The following is a 22,818-nucleotide window of genomic DNA, read 5'->3' on the forward strand; positions in this document are numbered from 1 at the left end:
AACATCACTACAGAATTTATAGATCTTTAGCTCCTAATGTTTTTATTTAAAAATGATTATATATCCTATATTATGATGTATCATGAGCAAATCTCATGCATTGATAAAGTGTTTTTCTGTTGCAGTATGGGGGTTTGGTTGTTAATCTGTAACGCTTAGTGCAAGTTCAGTAACCTTAATTTTTGTGATTTTTTTCTATTTGTGTGCTCTCTGACGAATCCCCCTACAGGACCTGAGTGACGACAAAGGCTTGAGTAAGTCATTGTAGACTCCTGAAGTCTTGGGTTCGCCCTGCTCACTTCTCAGCAGCAAAAATCATGGTTTAAAAGATTCGATTTTATTTTCATGTAGAAGACCTTTATAAAAAAAAAAAAAAAAAAAAAATGTCAAGTGTTTTTGTTTTTTTAATTACTTTTAAATATTACATAAAATACCAGTGCAGCATCATGACACTTGTACAGTTATCAGAGCTTAAATCCTATTTTGATAGATTTGAAATAGTCATTAATTTATATAATTCATAATTTCTTTATCTTAAGCAAGATCTAAATTAGATTCCCATATGTTGTCTGGTCCCTCAGCACATTATTTCCCTTCAAATGCTTATGAAGTAGTGTTAATGCACTACTGTTACATTATATTTTCCACTAAATAGCTTTCCAACGATAAATTAGCTGTGCAGTATTACAGCATATACCTGGCCGCTGTTTGTTTTTCAGTGACTCACATTTTTGTCATCAAAATAAGAGTACCAAATTCAATACCAGTGGGTTTGAGCGTTTAATTATGTCCTGTTATGTGTTGAACATATTCTTAAGAAGCTACGGGAGACATCAGAGCACAGAGTCTTGTTGTTTCACAACAGTGACAGGAGAATTATTACATGATTGACAGTTACATTCCCACCGAAGTCATCTTCCTTTGCATTTCAGAGGCTTTTGCAAAACACTTAACACTAGTGTGCTTCTTTTGTGGGACAACAAAGACGAATTAAACCAAGTCGTACACCTGTCTATGTACAAAGCATACACCCACCCTGTATGTCCTTCAAAGCGCATCAGTGTTTTTTTTTTTTTTTTGTTTGTTCTTTTTTTTTTTTAAATCACATGCAAAAACAACAGAATTTCAACGTATCTTATATTTCTGAAAGCTTTGTGATCATCAGTGCGAATTTGGATTATTTTCCAAGAGCAGTATGTCTCTTTGATTCCTCCTCTACTCTTTAAGAACTGAGTACACAGTTCTCTGATTTGTTTAATGACTATAACTTATTTCTATCAGATTTTAGCAGTAGCTAAATACTAAAATAAAGCTAAAGTAGAAATACACTCGGTAAAATATTATTCCAGTAAAAGTACTCCCTTTAAACTTTCACTTGAGTAAAAGTACAAAAGTGTTTGCCTTTAATTGTACTTAAGTATTTAAAGTACTTTGATTTATTATGGCTAAAATGTCCTCTTAAATTAAATTTTTTTTACAAGACTGTAGCTTAATCAACTCAGTTTATGTGAAAAGACTAATGTTACTCTTAGCACACCAGTCTATTGATAGAATGATATGAATTGGTCAAACACTAATTGATATCTATTACAGTCATCATGAGCCCAAAAACTTTAAGATAAACAATTTCCTTTAATACTATACAAACTAACAGGATTTGAGAGCCGGCAGTTTCGGTTTAAGGTTTAAGTTGCAAGTTAAAGTTTAATAAAAACTGCAATCAAAACAAGTTCAAAGCAGAGCACATGCTCTACCTGGATTGGTGGTTTGCAGCATGCTTGACCAGTTACGTTTTTAATCCACTCATACATAATACCTGATTTTGCTAAATTAATTTTAGTAAAAAGTAAAAAAAATTTGACTTTGAAATGTAGTGGAGTTTAAGTAAAAGTCTCCCCAAATGTAACTACTTCAGTAAAGTACATATACATGAAGCTACTTAAGTACAATAACAAGTTCATGTTTTCACTCTGGATAAAATGTATGTTGACATCTGCTCTGAAAGGGGTGATACATTTTTAAACCAAAATGGAGAAGTATGGAGAGAAAAATTCACTGTCTTTTATTAGCGTCCACCAACAGTCCATTAATAGCAACAGTGCGCACCCGAGAGCAAAATTCTTTCATACACCCTAAATAGTAAATAAATAGCATGCCAGTGTTAACCAGCACATTGTGCTTTCATTGCAAAAATAGTGCCTTTTGTGTCAAATTCTTCATCAATTGTATTGCCTGATCATTTAGAAAGCTCCTCTAGTGCATTATTCAAGTCTTTTAGCCTAATATGATTGAAAAGTATTGAATAGTACCATTATTTTTAACAAACTTTCCCAACAATTACTGACTATACCTCTAAAGGGTTATGGTACTGTAATTAGTTTTACACATTGTCTGTTTTTGCAGTCTTACACAAACATCTGGTTATGGTGGTGTTTTGTCTGAATGTGCAGTGTACTATGGCAGTGTTAGGATGCCCTGAAAACCATATTAATGCCATGCTATCAAAAGCATAGCACAAAGAATAATTTATAACATGTGAGCGAGCGTTTAGTTTTTTTGCATTTCCAAAATTTTCATCCATTTCTATAAAAAAATAAATAAATTAAAAAAAACCACTGCTCGTTCTATTTCAGTGGTGTGAACTTGCAGCAGCAGAAGGAGGAATCAAACTCGAACGTGTGAGCTGATTAGTGGTTGCCTGGGCTTTACAGATCCTTAACACTGCCATCTGCTGGTCACTAAAATGCGTCCTTTGTTTAATCTCGGTTCCATTCATGAAGGCATTTTTCCTGCTGTTTCCCACCATTTTAACACCCCCATACTGCTACAGTAGATACTGTAAATACTGTAAGTGCTGTTTAATAGTGCTGATCTGGTATGTTAAATCAAAGAATCCTTGCCTTCCAGACTGGAACTGAGTATGCATGGGTTACCTCCTGCCTTGTGTTTTCTGTTGTGGCTCTGTAGTGCTGCTTATGTTGCCCTTTTTTTTATTTCAGAGCATGTAACTTCTAATGCCAGTGATAGTGAAAGTAGCTCCCGTAAGTGTTTCCCTTTTGATTTCCCTTGCTCTTTTGTCTGTCTTTGAGATGTGTGTTTACTATCACTTTCTCTCTCTTTGTTTTGCATAAGGAAAGTGCTAGCTCAGTGTTTAAAACTCCTGTTTACTGATCGGAAGGTTAGAATGTCCAAACCCCAGTATCGCCAAGCTGCCACTCTTGGCCCTTAATGCTTTCTGTTCCAGGGGTGCTTTATCATGGCTGACCCTGCTTTCACACCCTAGCTTATTTATTTATTAAATAAATAAATAAATAAATAAATAAATAAATAAATAAATAAATAGCTTACTGACAGTTTGGTATATGTGAAGAAAGAATTTCACTGTACTGTATGTATGTATATATGTATATGTATATTTTACTATAATCCCCTATAGATTTATAAACAGTAAATAAATAGGAATGCTCATGTCCTTACAACAATATGTTTGTCAGTACTTTTTCAAATGATAGACTTGTTTTGAAAATCAAAGCCATTAACCTTGATACAGCGGATATTACCTCTGTTATCAGACTTGGTTATCCGGTTTCTTTATACTTTATGACTGGTGTTCATACTTCTCTGAGTTATTACCTTATTACTTAAACACCTTGCACTCAGCAGGTTTATAGTGCAAACCCTTCCTGAACTTTCCTGTCTACGCTTCCTGACATGTGATAATCCCATTCTTCTGCTTGAATTAAAAACCTTTAGATGTGTTTAGTAATTAGAATTTTGTGCATTAAAAGCTTACATTTCAAATATTTTTTCAACTTCTTCACCGAGAAGGGATTTATTTAAGCTAATAATAAATGTTGAAGGCTTCTTTTTGTTCTGTTTTACCAGGTGGACAGGACGAGTATGTTCTTTCATATGAGACTGTGGTTCAGCAGGAAGGTAAGAGTCCTTAAGGAGTGTAGCTGGTATATGGGATAGTAGATGAAGTGGATAAGCTCCCACTGTCTTTCAAACTAAGAATACTCTGGCTATTTAAAATACAAATTACACAAAAGAACAAATGACAGAATAGTAATTTTAGTGTTTTTTGTTTTTGTCCTTGTTCTTCGAGCAAAAGTGTTACGGCTGTCCTTTATTTGGTATTTGATGAGATATTAATGTGTAATATATATCACACTGCTGAATTTACATTTTTTCATTGTCAAGCTACTGATAGATATCCGATTGTAGTTCTCCGTTTCATATCCAGCTGTCACTGCTCTAGACTATTTAATCACGAAAGACAATAAACAAATTGTCCCTGACTTTGCAGTGAATTATACTCGTCCTGTGATTATTCTGGGCCCTATGAAGGACAGGATCAACGATGACCTGATATCGGAGTTTTCCCATAAGTTTGGCTCTTGTGTCCCCCGTGAGTACTGCGTGCACTTTATTACGCCTCTCATCTGACATTCCAACTTTATTTCAATAAACAACAGTTTCATATTTAATCTTAATGTGGATGCTAATAGTATTTGTTTCATTCCCCTCCCTGGTGCAGACACAACTAGATCTAAGCGAGAATATGAGGTTGATGGTCGAGATTATCATTTTGTCATTTCTCGAGAGCAAATGGAGAAAGATATCCAGGATCACAAGTTCATAGAAGCTGGCCAGTACAACAATCATCTCTATGGCACAAGCGTACAATCAGTGCGAGAGGTCGCAGAGAAGGTGAAGCTCTTGTCCCTTTTCTTCATTATACTGTATAAACAGCAGAAGTATAGTAAATGCAATTAGTATACCACAGCACTGAAACAGAAATTAAGTTGCCAGTAAATTTAGTTTCTTTTTTGTTTCTTTTTTCCCTTTTTTCTTCTCAGGGTAAACACTGCATCCTGGATGTGTCTGGCAATGCTATTAAACGACTCCACCTAACACAGCTCTACCCGATTGCTGTGTTTGTCAAACCGAAATCAGTGGAAAATATTTTGTACGTTTATTTTGTTGATGTGTCAAATGTTTACTGTTTTCAGGTTGCTTACTTATTTTCACTTTTCTACAAGTTACATAGTATTTTTAGTACTTTTTTGCTTTATGTTTTTTACTTAACGCTTTTTAATGAAGACTGGGAAACATTATAAAAAACATGTTGTTCACTGGTAAAGAGCACAGGCTGAAAAGTGATTATTGAACATGAAGATAATAATGCATTACTGATATGAAGCTGTCATTTCTGTTTTTTTTTCTGATCAGAGAGATGAATAAGAGATTGACAGAGGAGCAGGCCAAGAAGGCTTTTGACAGAGCAACAAAGCTGGAACAGGAGTTTACGGAACACTTTACTTGTGCGTAAAGTAGACAGTTACTCTCATCTTACACTTTATAACCAAAGTATTGTAGAAAACTGGCCACCACACATGTTTTTCCCCCCAAATATTCGCCACAAAGCTGAAAGCAGACCATTCTATTGGACAATGTAATGCTGTAATGCTTTACAGTTTTCCCTCCCTGGAACTAACAGGGGCCCAAAAATGTTCTAATATGACAATGGCCCTGAAAATTCTTTTGTAAAAGTTGATGTAAAGAATCTTAATGTACAAGAGCCTTGATGTATCCCCACTAACCACCTTTGGGATGAACTGGAAAATGCACCCCAGGCTCTCTCTCATCTGACATATAGTCTGACCTCATTAATGCTCTTATGGCTGTATGAACACAAATCCCCACAGTCCCTCTAGTCAGTAAAAACTGTTATTCTAAAAGAAATGAAGGGGTGTTTAGGGGTGTTAAATAAAATACATGGCTGTGATGGTTAACTGCTCAAATACTTACAGTCTATATAATGTGTATGCATGAGTTAAGTTTTATCAATAAAATGATTTAGCTTAATGGTTATAAAAGTGTTAATTTATGTATTAAGGTTAATTGCAGTAGTATTTAGGTCTGAGATTGGTGGACAATAAACAGTGTTTAAACATGTGCTATCCTTCTAATATTTATATGTTGAACAGTATATTTTCTCAATTGGTCTTATCATCCCTGCTGTTTTGTTTTTTACCCATGATATCTTTATTTTCTGGTAAATTCTTGTTGGTAGACTTACATCGGTAGACCATACTGCAATGTCTGCCCATGGATAACTGTTTTTCATTTAAATATACTTCTTTTCTTTTCTTTTAGCCATTGTGCAAGGGGACACACTGGAGGAGCTCTACAACCAGGTTAAACAGATCATAGAAGCTCATTCTGGACCATACATCTGGGTGCCATCCAAGGAGAAATTGTGAGATGGCTGAAGTCAGAGAAACCATTTACCCACCTTTTTTTTTTTGTCTTTGCTCTTTTTTTGGGTGAATTTAAATAGGAAATGCTCCAATATTCAAGGGCGTGTTTGTGAGAGTGGGCAGATATTGTCCAGCACATCTCATAAAGGTTCAGTTTTAAAGCTCTATGTTTCTAGATTTCAGGGAGAAGTATTATTCCTTACCAGGGCCTCACTGGGAGATTATATATTACAGCATCCTTCATTTTTAAGGCAGGTGACTTTACAGGTGGAAAAGATTTGAATGCATACACTTGAATTTTTGTTTGGATTTTCTTTTTCATATAGCAGTGCATTAAAAAAGTGCACTCGTGTACGATCACTTGGAGCGACATTTTGCACGTTTTAGCACTAAAAGCATGTTTTGGATGGTTCTGTTCTAGTTAACCTACGTTGATTTTCAGTTTTCCTTAGACATGTATTTGAGCTACATTAACCACAGTCACAAAGTCTTTTTTTCTTTTCTATCATACCGTATACTCCCTTTGGTCTTATAAAAAGATCAAAACATTTACCTTATGCAACTATCCAGCTTCTAAACTGCACAAACCGAAGGATGGTTTACTGATGACTGGCACAATTTATGATCTCTGTTCAAGGATTCCTGGATGTTTTCTGCTGATCAGGGTGTTTTTGAGAAATTGAAATTGAGGTTTACAGTGTCATGGCTGCAAGTGTTTGTTTAAAATTCAGGTGAATGTGTATTTTAGGACATAAATTCAGAATGCAAATCTTAAGAGGATACACTGAGATTTTAACATGTATTTAACCCCGAGTATACTGCCTATTTTGTTATAATAAAAACTCTGTATAGAGCTCTACTTAAACTCTAAAAAATATAGGAATAATGATCTTTATATTGAATAAATATATATGGAAAATATATAAATCTATATAAATATAAAAAAGAATATATTTTCCTTTACTTCACCATCTCTTTAATCTTTTTTTTTTTTTCATGGCCCTCAGTGAAGACATACCTGGGCTGAATGGGCAGTTTTTCAAATGCAGTTGTTATAACTCATTATAGCTCATTCTCCTCTGCCCTCTCTTCCATGTGAATCCTGTCTCACCTGGTGTGCATGATTTTAAAAGCAATAGTATTTATAAAGACGTGTGTGTAATCCGTACAAGAGCTGGAATACGCCTTGGCATTTTTTTTCCCAGCAGGAGTTGTGATGATGTCGGGTTTTTTGTTGAAAGTCAGCAGCTTGTCAGTCAGAAACCGTGTCCTTTAAACACAGTGGTCACTCTTAGCTGGACATTGAGGCTGAGGCTCCTCTCAAACACAAGCCTTTATTTCTCCACTGGAGGGCGCTCTCTCAGAATCCAGCTCACACTTTCGTCCGCACTAGGAGATGATTGTTTGGACCCCAGCTTTCTAACATATTTTTGACTGGACAGTGTACATATTCTGAGCTGATTCATTCCATTTGTCAAAAGACAACAAGTGCTAATAAACAAATCACACACTGTTTTTTTTTATGAATGTATCTTTCTTTATGTGGTCACAAAATCAAATGCATCATCATGAACACATAATTTCTCAGTTTTTTTTTTTTTTTATAATAACTGATTAGTTTTGTGGTCTAGGATTCTGACTAATTTATTAAATTATTTAAAATGTTTTGCTTTTCTCCAGCTTACTTGTGATGACTGGTTCATTTGCATCCATTTGAAATACTGGTGTCAAATAATCTAATACAGATTTTATAAAAATGTTCATTTTTACATGCATCCAAAATAGCAAAATAATTCGACTAAACATTTTAACTTTGTGGAATGTTGATGATTTGCTGTATAATCTTTTTAATTCAATTCAAGTTTATTTCTAGTTTTTTTTTTTTTCACAATAAACATTGTCTTAAAGCTAAAATTATAAAACAAAATTTTAAATATAAGTAAATTATTTGTATTTATCCCCGATGAGCAAGCCTGGGCTGACAAGAAAAAACTCCCTTAAATGGTATGAATAAGAAACCTTGAGAAGAACCAGAGTCAAAAGCGGAACCTATCCTTATTTGGGTGACACCAATAGAGTGATTTTAAATATTAAAGCCCGTAAAAAGTAATGAATCTTGGGAAACCTGAATTTTCCAACCATATAGTTCTTCCACTAACTATTACCACAAAGTTGGAGATGCACAATTGTATAGGGTGAACTAGGAGACCCAAACCTTTTCCAGCATGACACTGGCCCTGTGCACAAAGCCAGCTCCATGGTGTACATGGGTTATAGTGGAAGATCATGAGAGGCCTGCTATAGACCGCTGACCTCAATTATATTGAACACCTTTGGGATGAACTGCTGATTCCTTGATGTTCATACACATTTTATGATCAGGTTTTGTTCAGAAACATTTTTACTATATAATGTATATATGCCGTAAATAGGTTGCTTACTCACTGCATATCTCCAAGCAAACTCCTTAGCATTTACATTTAATCTGTAACTATCTGCATGCACTGATTCTGTGAGCGTTTATGATGCTGATCTAAGCAAGCAACCTTCCTGTTATAAATATAATAACCCAGAGTACTTTTATAATATCTGTAACTTGTTTTATGGGTCATTTTACTGACGCTTGACTTGTGGTTTTTTGCTGAACACACTGAAAGCACTACTACAAACTGACACTACAAACTTTTGCTAAAAGCACTTCTACAAACTGTTACTGTAGATATGACAAAGTTCTGTTTGTAGTTAAACTCCTAATTAATTTAACATATTTTCGGAATAGTTGGGTGGGTGTAGGAGTTAATTGAGCACCACAGGCTCATACAGCTTTATATTATTTGAATGTTGCATCAGGTTCCTCTGCTGAATGTTGGCTCTTCAGTTCTGGATTCTGCTTGAGTCCTGGTGTTGGTAACGCCCTTCACCTGAACGACTTCATTGTACCCACTGTGGGCCTCATAGGTGGGGTTTGGAGAGTGTGTGTAATGAAAGCCTCCAGTGTCTCTCTATTTTTTGTGTGTCAGACTCTTTCTCTGTGTGTGTATGGCGACAGGTTTTTAGATCTTGGTGGGAACAAAGTGTCCCCCTGCAATGACAGATTGAAGGGACATTTGGCTGATCGCCATGAGGGGAAAAAGTTTTTTTTTAAATAATAAAGTCAAAAGGGTTTACTTTTTCATAATAGTAGTTAAATTTTGTATAATTTAAGTTATAGACAGAATGAATGTAATAAAAATAAATAATAAATGATCATAATGATGTAATAATTACTGTAAGTAGCCTGAAGGAAAGTCCTCACATGAATTCTCCGCTCACTCTCTCTTTTAGTGTGTGTGTGTGTGTGTGTGTGTGTGTGTGTGTGTGTGTGTGTGTGTTTGCGCGCATTTTTCCCTCGTACAGTACTGTACGTGTCACTTGAGGTGTAGGCCCATTTTGATTATCCTGTTTCAATGAAAATCATGCGCATTTGATGGAAAAGAAAAAGATTATAGACTGAGATTACTGGACCAAAAAAAGAAAAAAACACGTGGACTTTGTCTCGGTTTTGGACTTTGTGCTCCAGGAGGCTTTAGAAAGCAGACAGGAGTTGTAAATGCGGCATTGAGTGCGCACATTGGAGTCATGGGCTTGTGGAGTGCACTGAGCGCGCTGCTCTTCATCGCAAACTGCGGTAAGACCTGACTTTTTCCTCACTTTTTCATGTGAATCTGTACATACATACATACATACATACATACATACACTCATTCTTATACTTAACTTCATCTATTATTATTCACTAAATCCCATCGCTTTCTGCGCGTCTTTCTGACTGCGGGATTTACACTGCGCACAATGCGCTTTATCCGAAGGCGCGCCTTTTCATCCCGCATGTCTCCTCTATTCCTGCATGAAAAGTCATTAGTCCTTTGTGTATAATGAAAGATGCGATGAGAAAGATTTTTGTAAAGACTTTTTACTTACCGAGTCGTTACTAATTCAGTGACCTGTGAAATAGAAGCGGGAAAACAACGATTTACCAAAAAATAAAAATAAAAATGTTGAATTGTATAGCGATTTTAACAATGGACATTGTCTCAAAGCAGCTTTACACAGATAAAGCGGTAATAAGGAATGCATAAATTTGAACAACAGAAAAACAAAAAGCATTAAAAACTCGACTATAAATACTCGAATATATATCTGAAATTAATATCCTGCCCTTGGGCTTTTTACTTACATTTCTTACATTTTCATTTTCATATGCTACAGTATGAGTTTAGTCCACGTTAGTAGATACAACTTTCTCTCTGTGTAAGTCTTTAAAGGATTTAATGCTGTCCATGTTTCAATAGTGACCATGTTGTAGAACATACAGTACTGAAGGAATTCCCCCAAAAAACGTACTTTCACTTCACTTGACCATGAAACCTGAATATTTAAGCTTGTGTGGTAATTCGGTTTAAAAAGATATCAAAATTCACAAATAAATCCTAAAATTTGACCAAAATCCTAAAAACGTGTGTAGCATCTTCCATAAATAGACCAGCATTAGTGTTAGGATATTGTTTTAGTGTTGCATTGATAATTCTTTGTTTTTACATAATTATTTGTGAATGTGTTAAATGTGTGGCCTCATTTGATAAAACATTTGAGATTCATGTAAGGTTCAGGCTACACAAACATGACAGGATATACCTGATGATTTTTCAGCACAAGGTATTCAACTACTACACACTACTAATTCACATCTACACTGTGTTTTTACATACTTTTTAATGATGTGTGAAGGACTAAATAAACAAACGTATAATATACATCATGATATTATTTGCTGTTATGTATCTTTAGTGTGAGTACAGTATTTCTTTAGCTTGCACTGTAGACCTTTTAGGACATGATGTGATTAAATATTAACATTCTTAAGCTTAAATATGCTTTGTATATTTACACGGTAGACCACGAAATTGCACAGAATGGGACACATTTTTTAGACATGAACATCGGACTTATCGAAACTTACATTTCCTCAAAGCTACAGTGTGTTCATTGTCATTGTGTTTAATATCAGAACTGGTGGCTTGCCCAACCCTAATTCGATAAAAGCTGGGACTTTTATTTGAAAAATAAAATAAAAAATCAGAATGTAATGATATGCATTACATATAAACTATTGTAAAATTTTTATTCACAATAGAAGATAGAAAATGTATCAAATGTATCAAACGTAAAAAAAAATACTTTTTTTTTATGAAAAGATTTGAATTTGATGGTTGCAACACATCAAAAATGTTGGGCCGGGGCAACAAACGTCTGGAAAAGTCTATGTTATTAAAAAAGAAACAGCTGGAGGAACATTTTGTACTAATTAGGTTAATTGGCAACTGGTTAGTAACGTGATTGTGTATAAAAAAACTTAGAGAGGCAAAGTTTCTCAGAATGACAGATGGACAGGGGTTCACCAGTCTGCAAAAAACATTGTGGATCAGTTTTAATTGAGCATTCCTAAACATCAAATTGCAAAAACTTGGAGTATCTCATCATCTACAAAACATAATTTTATACAGTATATAAAAGACTTTCAGAATAAACAGTTTTCAACACGTGATCTTTGGGCCCTCGGGTGGCACTCAATTAAGAACAGGTAATTTGTCTGTAATCAAAATCACGGCATGAGCTCAGAAATACCTCCAGAAATCACTTGCCAGATGTGAATATAATCCAGAAATGCCACCATCTTCTCTAAAACATTGCTCATTTTAAATGGCCTGAGGCCAATAAAAAAATAAAAATAAAAAAACTTTTTTGTCATCAAAAAAAGAAAAAATCAAAATGAGAAGTTCTTTTTGGATACCATTGATGCCACATCTTTTGAACTAAGGACGAGAAGGACCACCCAGCTGTTATCAGCGTTCAGTTCAAAAGCTTGCATCTGTGATGGTATGGGAGTACATTGCTGCAAATGGATTGGGCACCTTTCACATCTGGAAAGGTTCCATCAATGCTGTAAGACATATACATGTTATAGAGCAAGATATGCTTCCATCCAGACCATATCTATCTTGAGGAAAGGCCTTGCAGGTTTCCGCAAGACAATGCTAAACCGCAAACTGCATCTATAACTATCTATATCTATATCATGGCTGCGCAGTAGAAGAGTCCAAGTGCTAAATTAACTGCCTGCAGTCCAGTCCTTCGACAAATAAAACATTTGGCACATCATGAAATGAAAAACATGATATAAATGTCCCATGACAATATTCATCTCTTAAAACTCCAGCAACTGGTCTGCTTAATTAACAAATGTATACAGTATGTACTGTGTTTTAAAAAAAAGAGGACGCTATGCAATGTTAAACATTGCTCTGTCCCAAGGATTTAAAGATGTGTTGCAACTGACACATTAAAAAGTTCCATATTTTTTCCTAAAAATGCTATATTTCCTGAGTTGAAACATTTTATATGTTGTCTATGTTCTTTTATAAATAAAATATGGGTTTATGAGATTTACAAGTCATTGAATGCTGTATTTATTTACATTTTACACAGCACACCAACATTTTTGGAATTTAGGTTGTAGAAAGATTAGTTGAATAAAGATAAATCTAATCAAATTATAAATGTTGTGTGTGTGTCTAGTGTACAGCCAAACCAGCATAAGATGGTGTGCAATTTCACTACAGGAGGAGGCCAAGTGCAATGCCATGGCAATAGCTTTCAGCAGCGCCGCTATCCGGCCTGCGCTGCGCTGCGTACGCACCAACTCTCTCACCGAGTGTGCACAAAAACTCATGGTAACATCTACACGAAACAATCACTCTTGCTATCATGACATGCTATTTTAATGCACTGCTCTTTCATTATTTTTCTTATCCTTTGTTTTCCATTTACTTTTTTTTTTTTTTTAAGTTTTTAACATGAAACAAACAATAAACACTGTGGCAATAACTCTTATGCAGGTAAAATGATGTGAAATGGTTATGAACTCATGCTATATGTTGCTTCAACAAGTAACATATAGCAAGAGTTTATAACCGTTTTAAATCATAGCTACACATATATTTATCTGCATTATTAAATAAGAAAAATGACGATTTATTTGTGGTGTCCCAAGACTATTCCAGTCTTTGTTTATTTTGGGATGTCCACATCTTATATATAGTAGTATTCTGGTGTAATTATATTAAAACCTTACCTAATTTGACTAAAAATGTTTAGGAAAATATAATTTATAAATCTACGCTCTGTCCTTAGATAAATGAAGTTGATGCATTTTCTACCAGTGCCAAAGACATCTATGAGATTGGGAAGCAAGCCACATTCAAAATTGCTGCAGGAGAATCCACTTCTGAAGGTATTAGTTTATTTGTTTGTATATATAGAAATGCATGTATAGACCTGGTGTTAGACTGGACTCTGACTTTCAATAGCTTCCAACAGACATGTATTAATAATTTATTTTCGATATGATAAGCATTTATCTTTACAGTCAAATTGCTGTCCACGAAGGCACAGTGTTTTATCTCTGAAGATTGTGTGTTCAGTGTTACTAAAGATGTTACCTCACATTGGCTTTGTGAACTCTCTGACCTGTAGGTGAAGGAACGACATATTACGCAGTCGCCGTGGTGAAGAAGACAAATTCACACATTAACATCAATAACTTAAAGGGGAAGAAGTCATGCCACACTGGGATCGGGCGTACCGTCGGGTGGAACATGCCCATCGGCTATTTAATTGATAGTGGAAGGATGTCTGTTATGGCCTGTAACACGCCGCAAGGTGCATTATTCCCTGCTTCACTGTTTATGCATTATAAGTCGAGAAGAGTTAAAAAAAATCCTCCTCATGAATCAGTTTTAGTTTAGTTTTAGTTAATCAGTTTTATAAATTTGTTATTAAAATGATATTTCAGTAGATTATATGTAAGAATGAGAAACTGTATAGTTTTTGTGGGTGTCTAGGGGTTGCAGAATTCTTCAACGCTAGCTGCATTCCTGGAGCAATAGGCCAGGCTCCTTCTCTGTGCCAGCTTTGTGCCGGTGATGGATCTGGAGCTCATAAGTGTGAGGCCAGCGACAAGGAGAAATACTACTCCTATAATGGAGCCTTCAGGTAATGTTAATTTTCTATATGGTTTAAAATACTGAAACAGCTGCTCACCAGTCAAAGAAAAGTACAATAAATATAGAGAGTAATATACAGTATATATTAAGCAATAACTACATAATACTCAGGGCAATAAATGCTCAATAATTACACAATACTATAAATAAAAATATATATATTCTCAAAAAAAGAGATAATAGAAGAGACAAAAAATACTGTCTATCTATCTATCTATCTATCTATCTATCTATCTATCTATCTATCTATCTATCTATCTATCTATCTATCTATCATCCATCCATCCATCCATCCATCCATCCATCCATCCATCCATCCATCCATCCTGAGTATGATAGATAGATAGATAGATAGATAGATAGATAGATAGATAGATAGATAGATAGATAGATAGATAGATAGATAAGTGGATTCACTTAGCTCGCTGGAGTTTTGCAGTAGCTCATGGCATGCGTGGCTGCCCTGTATGTCAATCAAGTGGCAAATGCCATAGTGAGGATAGATGATAGACTTACATCTACATTTTCTTTTAATGGCACTCGATTTACTCTTAGTACCTTTGCAATCAACCGGTCGATCAACCAAATATATTTGGCACCCATGCTCTAGGGTTAGTATTAAAAAAAAATAAATACTCAAAACAACAAATACAAAAGATAAAAACACCACAAAAACTATGAATATGCAGGAAAATAAATTCACAGGACCATAAATACAAAACACATGAATTTACTTAAGACTGCATCCGACATAAGATAAATACACAGGGATATAATACTTAAGGAAATAAATGACCTGCTTTTACCTGCAATTGGGTTAAAAAAATTGAGAAAATACACATTCTTGAACAGATTTTTTGGTTTCGACAGGTGCCTTGTTGAGAATGCAGGAGAAGTAGCTTTTGTAAAGCACACCACAGTTGGTGACAACACTGATGGTAAGTCAATTTCATGTCAAATTACTAAATAAACAAAATACCTCTCAACAGAGTTGTAGGCTGATTTCTCTTAAGTTGTAATCTATTGTACCAGTGTAGATTTATTTATTGCTAGAGACTCAAAGCAGTTTTGTACGTCTCTCGGGACAAGGGCATCTGCTAAATGTTGCAAATGTAAATATGAATGATTTAAACAAAAATAAATGTAGCACAGAACAAACCAGGACATGGAATTATGAAAAAGGAAAGATTTATTGTGTAAATGAATATATTGTCTCACATTTTATTTTATTTTCTTTTTTTTAGGAAAAGGGGACACATGGGCACAGGGTCTTAAGGCTGCAGACTTCCAGCTGCTCTGCCCAGACGGATCCCGAAGTCCTGCCTCCGAATACAGGAGATGCAATCTGGCCCGAGTGCCATCAAGAGGCATTGTGGTCCACACTGATGTAGACAGCTCTGTGATATACAACATGCTTCGAGAGGGGCTGGTAAGAGCATTTTTACTGAAATGTTATATGATAAAATTCTCAATCCCAAAGTGCTGTTGTTCTTGAATTTGAATAGGCAGAATATTTTGATAAATTTTTTCTAACATCAGCTCTGACAAAAGTTCCATCTTACCATTGGTTATTGTCCAATTATATTGCATATGTCGATTAATGTCAACTATACACGTGAAATATGTCACTTTTATAGACAGTGTTCAGTGACATTTTGTTTGCATATTTTGATCCTCAGTGTTAAAAACACAATATATTTTTCCTCCTACAGCAAAAATCTGGCTTTTCCATTTTCTCCTCGATGGCCTTCAATGGTGAAAACCTGTTGTTCAGTGACAGCTCTACAAAGTTTATCCCTGCTGGAAGAGAAGAATACATTGAATGGATGGGACAAAAATACTATAACATTTTGAAAGCTATGGATTGCTCCACTAATGGTTAGATCCCTTATTTTAATCCATAAACAAATTAATTAGAGGCAATCGGATTGCCTGTAATAAAATAATATGTCTGTTTTGGAAAAACAGTAAATTTAATTTATTTGTTTGAATGCTTGCTAAATACCCCAAATAACCAGCAGAGTTTTATATTAGTACAGATTAGAAATCATTTTGTTTATGCATAGTGTCATTTTATTACAAAAATTTATATATAACTCTATACACTTCTTTGGTATACAACCAAATATAACCAGAATAGTTTACTGCTACTGCTATAATACTTGTCAAAAACAAACAAAGGACAGTTTATTAAACTTTGCACTGTTAAATTACCAGTGGTGGACAGTTGCAAAGCAAATAATGACTGTACTTAAGCAGCTTTTTCATGTATTTGTACTTTGTAATGATTTGGGGAGACTTTTTTCTTAAACTTCACTGCATTTCAAAGTTAAATATCTTTATAAATGGATAAAAACGTAACTGGTCAAGCGCGAAGCAAGCCACCAATCAGGGTAGAGCGCACACAGTTTTGAACTAGTTTTGATTGCTGCTTGGTTATTTAGCAGAAACATACAGTTTAGTGTTAGTTCAAGAGCAAGCAGAACATTTTAAGAGTAAAAATTTATGGAAGAAACTTGCCACAACACCTATGGCCTTATTTGTGTGATTATTTTTAAGTAGTTAAAAAAAGGGTTTTGGGCTCATGATCATTTTAACAGATATCCTTAGTCAGACTCATTACTATCATTCTACTAACAGATTGGTGTTCTAAGCGTAACAGAGAGTCTTATGACTTTAACTAATTTGATTGAAAAAAATGATAATAGGAACAATATAGCCATAATAAATCATAGTACATTGGATACTTAAGTGTAGTTGCACTCATATAAAAGTTGTCTGTGTTTGTGTGTGTGTGTGTGTGTGTGTGTGTGTGTGTGTGTGTGTGTGTGTGTGTGTGTGTGTGTGTGTGTTTGTAGATGTTCCAGAGATCCTAACCTGGTGTGTGCTGTCTTTTGGTGAGCAGCAGAAATGCGAAGACATGGCTCTAGCCTTCCAAAAAAAAGGACTCTCACCTAAAATCCAGTGTTTGTATGGATCATCTGTGGATGATTGCATGGAGAAAATCCAGGTAGACCATTTCACTTTAAAAAACTAAAAGTTCCTATTCTCTGACACTTTCTGTGGTGTAAAATATCCTCTCTGTATACACAGAACAAAAAGGCAGATGCCATCACTCTTGATGGAGGTTATGTCTATACTGCAGGAAAAACATATGGCCTGGTGCCTGCTGCAGGAGAAAGCTACACAGGTTATAATCAGCTGTACTATGTTTTTCCTTATATTATTGGGTGTAGCAGTGTCAGTATAACATTGTTTTCATAGCTGTCCACCTCTGTACTAAGAAACAGAAAGATTTTTCCAAGCTTCATATCATAATCTTCACTAACCAGACCTTTGTCATTTTAGGGGACAGTGATGGCAGCATCTATTACGCTGTGGCTGTCGTAAGCAGAAGCAACAGAGAGATTCAGAGAATCAGTGATCTGAGGGGACGGACCTCTTGTCACACAGGCTATGGCAGGACTGCAGGTTGGAACATTCCAGTAGGCTTGCTCCTTGAGAAGGGCCTTATCAGACCACAGAAATGCCAATTTGCCCAAGGTTTGAAAACACTGTTTCTCTTTGTATTACTAATTCAGTGATTTATTACAAGGTCAATGTTCAGCATGCATTTGAACTTATTTTGTTAGCACTGTTGGTACACAAAATTTATTTGTATGTATTTCAATGTATGTATTCACTTTAGTTTATTTTCTTGTATTTTGATTTCCTGTAACTTCTTTTGTGTAAATTTTTATTTAAATAAATGTACTTTTTTTTTTACTTCTATTGTTTGTGTGCAAAATATAAATTATTGTGTAATGTTTATATTATTTATGTTTATGAGGGGTGCCAATAATTCTACTCAGCATGGTAGTTCCATGATTTATTCTTTCACTAGAGTCCTCTATGAAGACCTACTGTCCACACAGAAAATTATTAAATGTTCATGTCCATCATTTTTTCCAGCTGTTGGAGAGTTCTTTAAATCCAGCTGTGTGCCTGGTGCCAATGAGCCTGGATTTCCCAGCAACCTCTGCTCACAGTGTATAGGAGACGCCAGTGGCCAGAACAAGTGTGTTAAAGGCCAGGATCTGTTTGATGGTTACAATGGGGCCTTCAGGTAACAGATTTTACTTTGTTTTTTCATTTTGAGATTTTAAGAGGCAGAAACACAAATGACCTTTTGTTTCAGGTGTCTGGTTCAGAGAGCAGGAGAGGTTGCATTTGTCAAACATTCTACAGTTTTCCAGAATACTAATGGTGAATCATTACACATAGCATTTTCAACTAATCAAAATTCTACACATACTGAAATTTTAAAATAAAAGAATGAAGAAAGCTGACTAAAAATTACTTCATCAGGCAATGGAACAGACCCTTGGACCCTCAACTTGAACTCAAGAGATTTTCAACTGCTGTGTTCTCACGAGTCTCGAGCTGAAGTCACCCAGTATAAGCAATGTAACCTTGCCCGTGTTCCCTCTCATGCTGTAATGGTACGGCCCGACACCAACCCTCACATCATCTTTGGCGTTTTGGACAAAGCTCAGGTGGGTTTTACTGTAATGAAAAATTGTCTGTGCCAAAAATGACAAATACACGTGATTAATATTTATTTACAATATTTGGTTTACTATCTTCAGCAATTCTTTGGGGTTGGCACTAACTCCGACTTCAAGATGTTTGACTCCAGTCGATATGAAGGATCAGACCTGATCTTTAAGGACTCTACAGTAAACATAATTGGTGTGGCAGAGAAAAAGACCTATGAAGATTGGCTTGGCAAAAGCTACATGGATGCCCTCTTAGCCATGGAGTGCTCTGACTCTTCAGCAGGTGAACACATTTATATTCTCTCAGTGAGACATGGGTGACTGTTTTTATACTTATTTAAATAAAATAAGGGTGTTTTTTATTTATCTACAGTACAGATCAAAAGTTTGGACACACCTTCTCATTCAAAGAGTTTTCTTTATTTTCATGACTATGAAAATTGTAGATTCACACTGAAGGCATCAAAACTATGAATGGAAAACTATGTGGAATTATATATGGAATTATATACATAACAAAAAAGTGTGAAACAACTGAAAAATGTCATATTCTAGGTTCTTCAAAGTAGCCACCTTTTGCTTTGATTACTGCTTTGCACACTCTTGGCATTCTCTTGATGAGCTTCAAGAGGTAGTCACCTGAAATGGTCTTCCAACAGTCTGGAAGGAGTTCCCCGAGAGATGCTTGGCACTTGTTGGCCGTTTTGCCTTCACTCTGCGGTCCAGCTCACCCCTAAACCATCTCGATTGGGTTCAGGTCCGGTGACTGTGGAGGCCAGGTCATCTGGCGCAGCACCCCATCACTCTCCTTCTTGGTCAAATAGCCCTTGATGCCTTCAGTGTGACTCTACAATTTTCATAGTCATGAAAATAAAGTGAACTCTTTGAATGAGAAGGTGTGTCCAAACTTTTGGTCTGTACTGTAAATAAAACATGGGTGGATTGGTGGTGGAAGGAGGATTGTATATGATAAAATGTGAATGAGTGCGTTAATGCGTCTGCATGGTGTCCTGCGATGGACTGACAACTTGTCCAGGGTGTATCTCTTGACTTGTGGTCTCACACGAGGCTCAGGATGTACCACGACCCTGAATAAACGAATGGCTTTTTTTAAATTAACCATATCTTCCTTTTATTACATTTGAAAAACTGACATCTTAAACATATCCATACAGTATACTTGGGATGTTTTGTGAGGATTTTGCATTATTGGCCAGCACTAACTCTCCAGTTTTTTCTTTATGTGTGTTTATGTGTGTGTGTTTAATTTTTTTTTCCACAGTGATATCTTCAGTCCCTGTACTAATGATGATCAGCTTGGCTGTGATCTTCTCCCTTTTTGCTGTGTAGCAGATGCACCAGCTACTTAAGGCTTCCTCAGTGATTTCTCCTGATCATATATTTACATTTATGCAAGTCTACTGCTGCTGTAAGCTGTGTCCACCAATGATTTAAACATAGATTGGGCATACAGTCTTATGTATTATTTTTTTTGGCTATTATCAAAACCAAATTGCAAAAATCAGGGTTAGGGTTAAATGTATAATTTCTTAATGATAGTTGTACTGTACATGTTTAATTAGCACACCCTTTCCTTTTTCTTTAGCAGGCTTTTATCCAGACTTTTCTCTGTTTACTTTTCATCCAGACTAGTTTGGCATTCTTCTGGTAGCATTGGGTTCGGACATTAGCATAGAACTTGAACTTCTGAGCCATCACTGTTTACTTGGTTTAGTTGATCATTACAGTGAGGAAACGCTGTAATAGTGACACAATACATTCAGTGTGATTCACAGTTAAAGTTAAAGCTCTATAATGATTTTACGAGACTAGAGTCCCCATACTTCAGTTGCGTTTTCTCTGCCTTGTCTTGACAGCATGTATTTGTTGAATTTGTATCACTGCACACACTTTTGCAGTAGTGTTCAGATACCTGAGGGCAACAGCCATATCAGTGTATATGCATTGCCTGTTACATATTTATTGACATATCAAGTGTTCTGTGAATATCCCTTTTTTTAATGATGTACTTGAAGGCACATGCTGTTTTAGAGAATATGCACATTCTAACTGAAGTTTCTTTTATGTCACTGAGTATACACTGGTTTATCACGCCTGAGTTCTTTTTTCTTTTTTTCCTTGTATTTCTATCAGTGAGAAAAGTGTCAAGATTATATATTCTTCTTGCTGTTTGATAATCTGTATTCAGAATCATATTCTCAAAAGCATCTACATGTTAACTCTATACATTTGTTAGCAATATGCACCCGAATAAAACAACATCTATTGTAATTATAGGTTTTGCTGCATGACTGTGCGTTGTTATTGTTTTATAAATTAGCACCTTTTCTTCTTTTGTGTTTTTCTTTTCTAATAGTGCACTTAGTACAGTATTCGACAATTTTGGCTCGATAAGCATACTATTCAAATTTCTCTACTGAATATGCTTTGTATACCTGCACTTTTTTCACCAATGCAATTTGTTTAATTTTCACTAAGAATGTATTTTTATACAATGTTCAGATACCAGTGTATATGTCAGTGTATATGTACTGACACACTGATTTCTAGCTTTACTGGATTGCAGTTTCTTCAATGAAATGATTAAGATGTAACTAATATTTAGTTGCCAGGCCAGTGAGTCTGCTAAAGTATTATTACATGTTGCCCAATAGGGTTCTTTGCTGTTCTTTTCAATAAACATGCATAGCAAATGTGGTGTCATTTCTGTTTTGTGACTGGTTTATACCTGATTGTTTTCTCTTGATCTGAAAGCTTTATAGAAAAAGATTCATGTTTTAGATGTTAACTGAGAAGTTTCAAGGCATGTCAAAACATCTCCAGGATCAAAGAAAGATATCAGACCTCTATAAAAAACAAAATAGTACTGATATACTTTAAAATAATTAGTTTAGTGTTATTATAACTATGAATATGTTACCCAAGTATTTTTTTTTTTATATGTAACTAAATAAGATATGGACAGTGGAACTTCAGCAGAAGTTCACACTGGACAATGAAATAAAATAAACACATTTTATTATACTGTAGGCTATTAAGCAGTAGAGAATAAGAATGTCTGAGCCAAATAAACAAATAGGCTTGCTGAAAACTACCAATCAAACATCACAGATGAAAAATAGTACAGGAACAGCTGACAGGAAATCCGTCCTATACCACAGCTGAAAATGATCATAAGCATAAAATCAAAAAATATAAATTCTATGAAAATAGGTCATACCATAGGTATCTCCTCATTGAAGGAGGTAAAATACAGTCTGGTGGAGTAAAGCTACAGTTGCCTTAATGTGCTATCAGACTTGCAGTATATCTAGGTTTACAACCTAAAGTTTTTACGTGAACACGGGAATTACATGTGGCAGTGTGGAAATAATGTTGCCCATGTTACTGACCTTTACTGTTTCACTGTGGTGGAGAAGAGCCTTTACTAGTAAGTAATAAGTAAATCTTTACACTTTTTACTGCACTGGAGTGAAAAAAAAGAGCAGCATGTTTAAGTTTTTATAACACCAGATTGTTACAATAACTAGTCACAAAGCAAAAAGTGCAAATACAAGTGACAGATTTACAGATACAGATTTCATGATCCCTCTTGAAAATTTACTAATCACAATAAGTAGGGTGAGTTATCCTGAGGCACAAACTTTAATGTTTAGGTATCTTAATAGAGCAGATCTTGAATAAACACAAACACAAACAGAGTAGTACACGTCTTTAGTTTTTGATTTTAACTCTTGCTATCATGATTTCATTAAATCATACCAAGAAAATAGCAATGCTGGATGATTAAGCAACTACTGCAGAAGTGATAAGGAGACAGCTAGAAAGGTATTTGGTGTCACATCTGGAAAAAGAAAGGAAGACAAAGAGATGTGGTGGTGGAATGAGGAA

The 22,818-nt window shown here is 35.3% G+C and overlaps 2 protein-coding genes across 5 annotated transcripts in view; both read left to right on the plus strand.

The window, feature by feature from the left end:
- dlg1a (discs large MAGUK scaffold protein 1a) overlaps positions 1–7,788 on the plus strand; it is a 126,008-nt gene extending 118,220 nt beyond the window's left edge. For 2 of the 4 annotated variants that reach the window (XM_046860886.1, XM_046860913.1), the window contains 7 exons: positions 3,000–3,041; positions 3,886–3,936; positions 4,310–4,411; positions 4,541–4,713; positions 4,863–4,972; positions 5,236–5,327; positions 6,163–7,788. In XM_046860886.1, the coding sequence (XP_046716842.1) occupies positions 3,000–3,041; positions 3,886–3,936; positions 4,310–4,411; positions 4,541–4,713; positions 4,863–4,972; positions 5,236–5,327; positions 6,163–6,269 (677 nt within the window). In that variant the 3' untranslated portion in view covers positions 6,270–7,788. Of the gene's footprint in view, positions 1–229; positions 255–2,999; positions 3,042–3,885; positions 3,937–4,309; positions 4,412–4,540; positions 4,714–4,862; positions 4,973–5,235; positions 5,328–6,162 lie in introns of all 4 variants that reach the window. The other 2 variants (XM_046860896.1, XM_046860906.1) reach the window with 1 other exon arrangement.
- Positions 7,789–9,648: 1,860 nt separating this feature from the next.
- Positions 9,649–21,620, plus strand: meltf (melanotransferrin). Its single transcript, XM_046858531.1, has 16 exons — positions 9,649–9,933; positions 12,882–13,036; positions 13,497–13,596; positions 13,839–14,024; positions 14,207–14,357; positions 15,239–15,306; positions 15,613–15,797; positions 16,081–16,246; positions 17,227–17,378; positions 17,462–17,558; positions 17,717–17,911; positions 18,320–18,473; positions 18,546–18,613; positions 18,716–18,903; positions 18,997–19,189; positions 20,189–21,620. Exons 1-16 carry the CDS (start codon positions 9,885–9,887, stop codon positions 20,254–20,256), a joined length of 2,175 nt encoding a protein of 724 aa, XP_046714487.1. The 5' UTR covers positions 9,649–9,884; the 3' UTR covers positions 20,257–21,620.
- The last annotated feature ends 1,198 nt before the right edge of the window (positions 21,621–22,818 follow it).

This window comes from Silurus meridionalis, chromosome 1 (genome assembly GCF_014805685.1).
Source record: "Silurus meridionalis isolate SWU-2019-XX chromosome 1, ASM1480568v1, whole genome shotgun sequence".
Classification (NCBI taxonomy): domain Eukaryota; kingdom Metazoa; phylum Chordata; class Actinopteri; order Siluriformes; family Siluridae; genus Silurus; species Silurus meridionalis.

What these genes read in the sequence shown, in the direction of transcription:
- meltf (XM_046858531.1), top strand. Translation starts at nt 9,885, where the DNA reads ATGGGCTTGTGGAGTGCACTGAGCGCGCTGCTCTTCATCGCAAACTGC. An exon ending in GCTCTTCATCGCAAACTGCG is followed by an intron (nt 9,934 to 12,881) that starts GTAAGACCTGAC and finishes GTGTGTGTCTAG; the next exon opens with TGTACAGCCAAACCAGCATA. An exon ending in GCGTTTTGGACAAAGCTCAG is followed by an intron (nt 18,904 to 18,996) that starts GTGGGTTTTACT and finishes TACTATCTTCAG; the next exon opens with CAATTCTTTGGGGTTGGCAC.